The sequence below is a fragment of the Brassica napus genome, chromosome C7, assembly GCF_020379485.1.
Source record: "Brassica napus cultivar Da-Ae chromosome C7, Da-Ae, whole genome shotgun sequence".
In the NCBI taxonomy this organism is placed as follows: domain Eukaryota; kingdom Viridiplantae; phylum Streptophyta; class Magnoliopsida; order Brassicales; family Brassicaceae; genus Brassica; species Brassica napus.
The window spans coordinates 930,207-941,382 of record NC_063450.1 but is presented as its reverse complement, the minus strand read 5'-3'; the positions used below and the strand labels follow the sequence as shown (position 1 = coordinate 941,382).

At 37.4% G+C, this 11,176-nt stretch overlaps 2 protein-coding genes across 2 annotated transcripts; both read right to left on the bottom strand.

Annotated features, from left to right (window-relative positions):
• Nucleotides 1–3,425: 3,425 nt before the first annotated feature.
• LOC125590695 lies at nucleotides 3,426–5,652 on the bottom strand. The gene is made up of 2 exons (XM_048764386.1): nucleotides 5,399–5,652; nucleotides 3,426–5,288 (listed from the first exon to the last, which is right to left on the bottom strand). Exons 1-2 carry the CDS (start codon nucleotides 5,453–5,455, stop codon nucleotides 5,097–5,099), a joined length of 249 nt encoding a protein of 82 aa, XP_048620343.1. The 5' UTR covers nucleotides 5,456–5,652; the 3' UTR covers nucleotides 3,426–5,096.
• A 1,457-nt stretch (nucleotides 5,653–7,109) lies between these two features.
• LOC106431501 lies at nucleotides 7,110–10,950 on the bottom strand. The gene is made up of 2 exons (XM_048762617.1): nucleotides 10,605–10,950; nucleotides 7,110–10,465 (listed from the first exon to the last, which is right to left on the bottom strand). Exons 1-2 carry the CDS (start codon nucleotides 10,948–10,950, stop codon nucleotides 7,110–7,112), a joined length of 3,702 nt encoding a protein of 1,233 aa, XP_048618574.1.
• Between the last annotated feature and the right edge of the window lie 226 nt (nucleotides 10,951–11,176).

Here is an 11,176-nt window from a genome sequence, read left to right as displayed (position 1 = left end):
TAACTACGGTTTTTCCCATTGGGTTTTCCTAGAAATGTTTTTAACGAGGCAATAAAGACCTTAAGCAAGAAGAAATAGTGACACTGGTCTCCAAGGGAGAGTGTTACAAACGTGAGGAAATATAAGGTTAGAATTATACGCACCAAATTTGACAAAAGTTACGTGAATATAAATCATGTGGAGCCCACCGTCATTGTGCACGCATAGTAACTTCTACTTTTTACTTCTATATAAACGATCGATTTCAATCATTTTTAACTCGCAACTCATCTCTCTTTTCTTTCTTTATAATAAACTCTCTCAATCGTATATTTATCATATATCAGTGTTACCTCCTTTCTGCGGGTATAAAATTTTGCCATTATTTAAATTTCTCGATACTATAAAATTGTAAGTTATTTTATAACACATTATCTATTAGGAAGCGTCATTTCTATAAATCACATTAGATTCAAACAATGACAATATAAAAACACAATCTGCTAAAGACTCTATCAGAATATCAAGTTTAACCTATGTATTTACCAGTCATAAGTGATTCACAAATGTAAACGTTCACTTACTATCAAAGCTTAAATGTAATGATCACATCTATAAATCAAGATCAGATGCTACTTCAATAAGTAAACAATGACAAGATCAGTGTGTAAACAATGACAAGATCAGTGTGAGGTAGTTAATTCTCTAGTATGAACATTTCAATATCTTATCCAAAAGTACACTAGACTCACGCTAAGTACAAGATAATACCTCGCGTTAAGTCTCTAGACTCTCCAGTCTCCACTTTCTTCTTCTATCTTCTGCAGCCTGCAACAACAAAGAAAAAAGAAGTTTCAACCTCAGATTCTTATACTTAATACAACCACAAAATGATCTTCTCATCAACACTATAAACTCAAACGAGTTTTACTTGCAATATTGAACGAGTAAAGTGCAGAGATCATACCTCAAGTCAAGTCTATAGACTCTCCACTCTCTTCTTCTTTCTCCTTCTCTTTATCCTCTTCTTCTTTCTCCTCTTCTGTCTTCTCAACAGACTCATCACCTACGGAAAAAAAAATTCTTGAAGATTCTGAATCAATTTATTATATGAACAGATTATAAGCAACACTGACCCATTTCTGGAAACCCTTTTAACCAGTTACTTGTACAGACCAAGGCTTGGACATTAGTAGGTAAAAGACAGCTCCGGTACTTGTTAAAGACTCTACTACCAATGCTAAACGAAGATTCTGAAGCAACAGTTGGTATGGGTATACTCAGAACCTCTCGTGCCATTGTTGCCAACTCTTTGAACCGAGCTGAGATGTCTCTCCTGTATTGTAACACATTCAGTTTCTTGTAAGCGGCCATGTCAAGCAATGGCTCATCCAGATATATGTCGAGAGCAGACTTTCCACTGCCAACAGCTTTCTGAGAAAAGAAGGCGTAGAATCCATGAAAACCAGGTTAAACATCACTTATATGATATCAGAAATTCATAACACTTATCAGAAATGACTACAGAGCATAACTTACCCCATAACCGGCTAGAACATCGGGTATTTCTCCTTGTGAAGTTGTTGCAGCACTACTAATTCTCTGGTTTTTTTTGTAAGCTCCAAACAATTTATAGATCTTTGAACAAACATTAGCCAACCTTCTCTTACAAGTAGACTGATCCAAAACCGAGAAACAACATTCTAAGAAGTGAAATTTCAGTCTTGGATCCAAAACTGCAGCAACTGCAAGGATATCACTGTATTCTTCCTAATATTTCTCAAACTTGAGCTTCATACACTTCACCATTTCACAAATAACAGGATCAAAATAATTGGCATGAGCTCTCAACCAACACTCAATCTTCCAAATTTCATTGAAATACAAATTTGATGTTGGGTATGAGGAACCCGAAATCATATTTGTAATCTCAGAAAATGGCTTCAACAACTTGCATATCACTTATGCTCTCCTCCACTCAGAATAAGAGAGAAAACTCACATAACTCGGTTTTACATCCGCCAAGTTACCTAGTGCAGCTTTCAACTTGATAGCTCTAGAAAGCATAAGGAAAGTAGAATTCCATCATGTGCTTACATCTAAGACCAGACCTTCATCACCCTCGACCTCGGTTCCCACTGTTTCAACACAGTTTTAAAACATTCTTTCCCTGCTTTCGGATCCTCTAACAAACTTGACACTCTCCCTGATTTTCTGCAAAGCTCCTCCAATCACTGCTAAGCCGTCTTGAACAATAAGATTAAGGATGTGTGCTGAACATCGTACATGGAAGAACTCGCCACCGCAGACCTGATCTTTGTGCATTTGTCTCTTCATGATACTCTGCATGCTATCATTCGAAGAAGAGTTGTCTACAGTGAGACAAAAGACCTTTTCCAGTCATCACTCCTTCAGCAGCTCAATCAGCTTCATAGCAATGGCTATTCCAAAATGATGCGGAGGAAAAGCGGTGAAAGCCAATATTTTAGCTTGCAAATTCCATTCAGCATCGATGTAATGCGCAGTCAAGCAGAGATATCTTACGATGGTAATAGCCCTCCAGAGACATGTTGTCAAACATACCCTTCCTAAGTTTCTGCTTCTCACTTTAATAAATCTTCAACACATCAGAAGCTGCTGCGTTTCTGCTCCAATACTCAGTACTAGAATTAGCATAAGTAAAAGCCATTCTAATCCTCTTTTACTCTACAAACTTGTAAGGAAGATCATGCTCTATAATGGCCATAGCTATCATCTCACGGAACACCATCATATCCACATTCCTAGAACTACTTTTAGGTGTTCCAACAGCTTTTGGACATACCTTCATATGACGAGTCAGAGTTGAGGTTTCATTTCTACGAAGATTCAAGAAGTAAACCCTTCTACAAAGGTTGCATCTGATCTTAGTTGTACCATCAGACAGCTTTCCTCCAATTATAGTAAACTTTCTCCAGCACCTAGAGACTCTACGGCGTGACTGAACTTGTTTTGGTTGTGTGCCTCTGTTAGCCTCTGATATCTCTATAACTTCATCCATCACATCATTCTGACCATCATCGTTCAAGTCTACAGCTTCCATTTTCTGAAACAAAAAAAATATTTAAATGAGAGTTCTCATGGTATATAAACTAGTTTTAAGTCAATCAAAGAGAAATAATACATTGATACCTTAAGTCTGAAGAGAAGGCCGAGGAAAGTAGCAAGTGAAGGCAATCTGTAAAGGATACATTGAATAGTATTAGCAAACTGTGAAAACAGAAACATGAACACACAAAACCCACAACACATAACGAGACTGGCTCAAGTTAAGAAAATAAAACTTAAGTAGAATCTCAGAAACATGAACACACAAAACCCACAACACATAATCAATAACCAGTTATCATAGGCTCATAGCATTGCTACTCAATTAACACATAAAGATACTACTCAGTTATGCAAACGAGATTCTAGAGATTCATCAATAATCAGTTATCATAGGCTCATAGCATTGCTACTCATCGATACTACTCAGTTAGAATGTTAAAGATTCATCATCATACAAAGGAGTGGTTCGAAACTTACCGAGGAGATACACATATAATACAAGAATCTTGCAGAGATAACGGCTATATCGAAGAGATAACTTGAGCTTCAATTTTCATACAACTCCTCGTGTTTTTGAATCCAAAACAAAACGATATATATGAATTTTATAATCTAAACGATTCTTCATCATCATCAGAGCAAGAGTAAAAACGAGATTCATCACAGATTCACAAAACAAAAGTTAAACGAGATTCATTAAAAGTCTAGATTAGAACGAAGCTAAACTCGAGATAAACCGAGATGGATCGAAGCTAAAACTCGAGAATAAGATCGAAGCGAAACCCACAACACATAACGAGATGGATGACAAGTTAAACCGAGATCGAATCATGAAGCATGCCTGAAATGCATATACCGAGAAGAAGAAGTTAGACGTAAAGAAAATGTAGAGAATAGAGAAATTTGGTTCAGATTAAGATAATCAAGGCCGGAGAAGACGAATCGAGATGTAGAGATTGATTTTTATCGCAAAATCGCAGATGAATCGAAAAGCAGAGACCTATCGATTCAATCGATTTTTCTCCAATATTAGAAAACCTAAATTTTTTTATTTCACCGGTTAGCCTAGTGTCCAAAACGATTGACCCAACTTGTCCATGGGCAAACTTGATGTTTAGCTCAACTAGACCATGAAATATTTGGGCTTACCCATTACCCGTCCAACACAGTGGACCACACCCATTGGCACCCAACCAAGTAACAGCCCTGCCACCAGTTTATCGTTGAGGATTTTTACCATATTGTAAATTTGTTGTTCTGCGGTAAATTACAATAAATAAAAAGTGAAAAAACTGAATTGGACTGGTCAGTGTTTGTGGTCGTATATTGTGGATCTCTCTTTTTTCTACATTCAACGTTTTTTTTCTTTTGAACATTGTTTACCGTTGGTGGTGTCCACGTTATTAACATTTATGAAATACACAATTGTTTTTTTTTTTTTTTACTTTGTAACTTTAAGGATGACTTATTTTGATTGATTTTGTCTCTTGACACGATATCACTAACCGTTGGTGGTGTCCACGTTATTAACATTTATGAAATATACAATTGTTTTTTTTTTACTTTGTAACCTTAAGGATGACTTATTTTGATTGATCTTGACTCTGGACACCATATCACGATATCACAATTGTATCAAAACATTACAAATCTTAAATTGAATATAATATTCTTTTATGTTTCAAGAAAAGGAAAAACAAAATCCCTCGAGATGTTGTTTTGAGATTACTCTTACTATAGAATTAAATAAACTTCAATGTTAGAAGAATATTAATTACACAAACTTCACAAAATATAGGAAAAAGAGAGAAAAAATACACACAGTAGATTGGTTTTTGATATATCAAACAAACAACGTGTGAAGCATAGGGTTAACATTTCTTCACTATAAACTATAGTAAGTATAACTGTATAAGTCTACAACAACTCAAGCATGTGTTATTTGCTTAATTAATACACACTTATATGGTGCATGTGTAAACTGATGCATACATAAACGCAGAGCCAAATTATATGATTTTAATTGATTATACATTAGGATTGTGGTAGATGATGACGATAGACTTGGTGTTGAAATCTTTGACGAACCTCTCTTGTCCTGTCCTAAATGGATTGTTAAGAAGATCTTTGATTGGTTCAGGTAATGGCTCATCCTTCATCATCTTCTTCCAATATTCTTCTGCAACTCCTCCTGATCTTCCTTCACTCAGATTCACAAACTATATACCAACAAATATAACAAATATTATATATATATATATATATATATATTAGATGTATAAATCAGATCTTGATTAGTTAGGGTTTTCATATAAAGAAGAAGCTATACCAGGAGAAAGCTGAAAAGGACAAAGAAGACGACGACCAAGTAACGTTTTTGTTTCATGTCTTTTTAACTTTTGTTTTGTTGTTCGAGTATTTTGCTGGATCTATGTTAAAGCTTCGGGTGTTAGGTTTATATATATACCCTTAAGTTGTTTTCTTGATAATAGTGACAACTCCCCTCTGGATCCTCGCTTTTTTTTTTATCATTTGAAAATCATTTAATATTATTACTACAATGTAAGGTCAACTTTGTACTGTGTGTATTTATAAACAGTAACCTAATTTTCTTATGTTTTATCTAAATTTCGGAGTTGTGGGCTACTTGAGTAAGGATTTTTTTGTCTATTCTTCTCTGGAGCTATCAACTATTACAGCTCAGAGAGCAACACCAACATTATATATATATATAGAACATAGAAGAGTTCTATGATTTAGTATGCTCATTTTCCGGTACTTAATTAATTACAATAACAAATATTCCGTGATTAAAAGTTTCAAAAAAAATATTCCGTGATTAAATAAAACAAGAAATAATAGGGGGTAAATATACGAAATATTGCAACTAGAATTCAAATATAATAATTTTCAAAACGAACTAATATTTTCTTGTGTGAAACATTTTGGGTAAGAAATTTAAAGTAAACACTAAAAACCTATGCGTGTACCCGATTAAAGATGTTTTGTAATGTTTACGCTTCACACCACAAAGTGCTAGTTTCATTATTATTAGTTTTTCTTTTTGGAAACAGTTTCATTATTTTTAGTTAGTGTTTGCAAAATGATGCTATATATGTCAAAACAAGGCTGTTAGATTTTAAAGATTTTTTTTTTAATGATGCTATATATATGTCAAAACAAGGTTTTTACATTTTCTGATTTTATATTGTTGATGATCTTGAGATCGTTGTTTTCTTAAGTTATCATTTCAGTTTGGAAATAAAAATATATAAATGTTTGTTACTTCTCTTTAAACTGTCCCCCACCCACCCCCTCTGAGTTTTTAATTAAAACAAATCTAAAAGCAAATGTTGGCTTTTCTCCTTAAGAGTAAATTTAATTGATGAAATCGACAGGTCAAAAGTTAGATTATTATAAAAATAACAAATGAAGCGGGTCAACTTTGAATGTTTTTGCACATTATCTATACTAGAGGCGGTCCCGGGCTACGCCCGGGTTATTTTGTATGAAATTATTTGCAATACATTATTTTAAATTAAACAGTGTATGTCATATTAAAGGCAAAAATCGATTAACACATCAGGTTGTTTGAGTAATATAATGTATTTAAAGTTGTAAAAAAAAATAATCTTAAACTCTTTAAAATTTTAGTTTGTTATAAATTATGTGTAGAAGCAAAATTGTCCTTATCATTATTAAGAGCAGATGTTAATGTCTTAAAACATAGAAGAAAAAAACGTAAATAAGACGGTGGACTTTTGACGAAGTAGGTGGTTGAAGGGAAGGAGTTTCCGTGTTGGGGAACCTGCAATTTATTTTTAAATATATCAGTGAACATAGATTAGTATTAGTTATCAATTAATTAGATAGTAAAGTAGGGAGACGTACTTGTAAGTACTGAGGTAACCTTCATCACGGAAGGAGTTTTAGTTCTGATTCATTTCTGGTGGTACCTCGAGTGCTGCATAGTAGATAGATATGAATTTTTAGATAGATAACCACTTTGAAATCTTCCATGAGATTCTTAGTTTTGAATTTTACTTACTCTCATGTGGATGAAGGCGGTTGAAGATTTCTTTGTAGACTATGTTCTTCACTTTTTGTTTGTGTGAGTCTTCGCCTTTGATGATTTTTAGTCCTGCTTTGCTTGTTACACGTGAGAGGGCCACGTAGAGTTGACCATGCGAGAAGACCGGTCTAGGAAGGTATAGGATAACCTCTTTTAAGCTTTGGCCCTGGCTTTTGTTGATTGTCATCGCATAACACAATCTGATAGGGAACTGGCGTCGACGTAAAGTGAAGGGTAGCTGTGTATCCCCATGCAAGAGGACTACTCGTGGGATCAAAACTTCATTTCCAATGTGGGAACCAGTAATTATATATGCTTTAAGCACTCTTTCGCCTATGTGGGTTAGGATCATACGGGTACCATTACATAATCCCTTTGTTTGGTTTATGTTTCGCAGAAGCATAATCGGGGCTCCAACTTTGAGATTGAGTTTATGGGAAGGCAATCCTGGAAACTCCATCGAGTTGAGATACTCAATGGCGTATAGTGTATCATTTTGGTTAGATTGAGTTTCCGAAACCTCAAAGCTATCGTAACTGTAGTAGTCTTTTGACTCTCCAGTGGTTTTGGAGATTGTATACGCATTGATTTCATCGACTGTATCATTTCGGGGTGTTAGGATAGCTTTATCGGTGTAGGAACTTTGGGAGGCCTCTATTTGTTTGGTATCACCATACGCTGCATCGACAACTTGCTTTAGTGACTCTTCTTTAGTCTCTTTGAGCAATGTTGGATCGATATTTACCATTTGGTCATGGTAGCCATCGTCCTCGTCTCCCTGTTCTGATTCTGGACGACCTTCACCGACTTTGAGAAGCCAATCGGAGAACTCTTTTTCGTCCTGGTTGACTCGCATATTTGTATTCAAAGGGAACTTGTGGCAGAAATTCCATAGATATGAATGACATATCGAAGCTAAGACGGTATCAGCTCGACTCCCTTGTGGAACTACCGGAAGGATTTGTCTAAAATCACCACCTAAAAAAACCGTTTTTCCGCCGAAAGTTTGATCCTTTGCGTGTGGGTTTTTCATAGACATTATGCCCTTCAAAGTTTTGTCAAGTGCTTCGAAGGCATGTTTGTGCGTCATAAGTGCCTCATCCGAGATTATGAGGTCCGTTTTCTCAATGAGTTCAGCGAGCATCGTACCTGGTTTGATGTTGCAGAGCTTATCTTCGTCGAGCTTCAAAGGAATATTAAAGCGTGAATGAGCTGTTCTTCCGTTTGGTAGTAGCAATGCGGATATTCCTGAAGAAGCAACCGGGAGAACGATTTGTTTCATTGAGCGAAGTCTGGATATGATGGTTTGATAGAGGAATGTTTTTCCTGTGCCCCCTGCGCCATGTACAAAGAATAGTTTTCCATCCTTTTTGTCAACAGAGTCTATGACTGATTCGTAAATCGCACGCTGCTCGGCGTTAAGCAAGTTGTACTGACTGTCATGTCTGATCGTTTCTTCGGCAACATTGTAATCCATTTCTTGGTTCCACAAACTGTTCCCCAATTCTTTTAGCAAAACATGTTTGATCTTAGGCATCTCTTTAATATCGTTTAAAGAACGGTCTTGCATGCGCATCAACTTTTCCACTTCGATTAACGTGTATTGCTCAAGGGTCTCATCGTCCAGCTCCAGATTTGTGTGGCCTAAGATCCTTTGCCTCTTGTGGAGTATATCCTCGCTCATTGATTTCCATGAGTGCTCCCATAGTCTTTTGGGGCTTGCAACGAAGCAAGTGTTTAGAAAGGTGACAAACATATCACGGAGTTGGTATGGGGTGGCTGTTCTAGCACCCTCTGACATACTCTCGAGCCATTCAACATCATCGTCCAAATAGCCTCGTGCGTGGCAAACCGATTTGAAGTCTGGGTATTTCATATCGTTGAAAGTTTTCAGCTCGTCATAACTTCTAGGACCTTTAATCTTATTGATGAGGATCCTCAGATAGTATCGATCACCTGCTGATGGATGGACAGCCACAATTCGCCCAATGGTTTTCCCTTTCTTACGTTCAGACCAGACTTTGGAATTGTTGTTCCAGACGAAATATTCTGGTATTTGCACATAAGTTAATGTCCGTGCAAATGCTGACCTTCTGCATAATACCATCCATTCAGTAAACATTGTCTTCTCAATACCTGGTTTGCGGATTACGCGGCCGAGGTTATCATTTTCTTTAATGGTGATGTTATGCTCGCCTTCTAAGTGAATGATAAGCTTCTCAACGGACGGCTTTCTTTTGTGTATGTGAAATGCGAAAGTCCGCCACATGGAATCACAAGCTGACAAAGACCGGGCTTTGATGTATTCTTGGATCTCATTCCGTTGCTTAATCACTTTTTCCTTTGGTTCAACTGTGTCAGAGGTAGTTGCCGTATTTCCTTTTTCAATAACTGCGGATGCTCTGTCAACACCCTTGGTTATGTACTTGAATAAGTACTTCACTGCGCTTGTACGATTACACCATTCCACATTGATATGAGCTTCGTACTTCTTTAAGAGGTTAATGTTATGAGGTACAACAAATGTGTTGTTTAGGGTTGCCCCATTTTTAACCACGGACTCATTTTCATTTCGGCGGCGACGATATAACACGTACCCTGATTTGTCAATCGAAGTACTGTCATTATAAGGCCGAGGATACTTCTTTGTGCACGCATTATTTTCCATACACGGTGACTTCGGATTAATGACACCACATGGACCATGGATCATGTGTTTTGTCACTAAATTATAAGCTTCTGGGTCTTCTTCTTTGTTTGGGAGCTCGGCTGAAATAATCTCATCTACCTCTTCCGAACTTGGTGTTCTGGATGAGTTTCCAAACCACAATAATATATGTGCATGAGGGAGGCCTCTTTTTTGAAACTCTATTCTGGGGAGAGCTGCAGTGTATGGCTTGAAGAAAGTTCCTTTTTTGAAATCCTTCAGTAGCTGATCTAACTTCATCTTAAAGACACGACATTCAATGTCTGGTCTATCATTGGGGGAGTCTCCACCGTATATCTCAAGATGTTCTTTAATCTCTTTCCAGTTAGGATTGGCCGTCATTGTGATAAACAAATCCGGGTTCCCATATTCTCTGCAGATAGCCATCGCGTCATGGTATTTCTCAACTAAGTATCGAGGCCTGCCGGTGAAACTTGGCGGCAGTATGAACCTTTGTCCAATAATTTTAGCATCAGTGTCACCCTTGCTAACAGCATCGAGTACATTACTGTAGAGCTCGGCTCGCAAAACATCTTGATTATTTCTGGCCCACCTTAACCGATCTTCTTCGATTGCCGTATAAACGTCAACAACATATTGATGGAGGAGACGGCCCCCTTTAACCAATGTCATCCCCTGGTTAAGACGTGTCTATATCTGAGCAGCGTAGTACTGGCGTATCGTCAGGAATTGCCTTGTTTTCGAGGTGCCTGTCTCAAGATGTAATGAGATTTGGGGGGTGAAATCCATACTCACCATGTGGAAAGAGAAGAGGATATTGGAGGCTCATGTACAGAGGGTGGTCGTCACGGATCTGCTGCAAAGTGTCAGATTGGAATTGAACCACTATATCTCGTACTCCAATTGTTGATGACATATCCCCTACGATAAGGCCTGCGACCTCACTCGTACTTGGGAGATCGTATTCTTTACCTTTCCCTTTATCTGAGAGCAATCTTATATTAAACTCTTGCCCGCTGCCTTCGTAGTAGTCACGTGCCCGTCGGAAAAGCTTGGCTAAACAGTTATTCTCATCAAGCATCTCGATGAGGCGTGCTAAGGTTGTCTCATCAAGATTACCTTCTGTTGAGGTTTGGCCCATCGCGTTTAAAGGGTTTCTGACTTCGTTGCCCGTATCAAATATATAAAACTGGAGATATTCGGGGGGACGGCCTTGTCTCGGTATTAGTGAGCCAATTCTATGGTGGGTTTGACCTTGGATCCGTATAATGTAGGGTCCGGGAGCATTCACCACCGTATAATCCATCTTCATTCCAATGGAGGTGAAAACCAGTACCGAATTATAGACTCGAATGGTATCTCGAAAC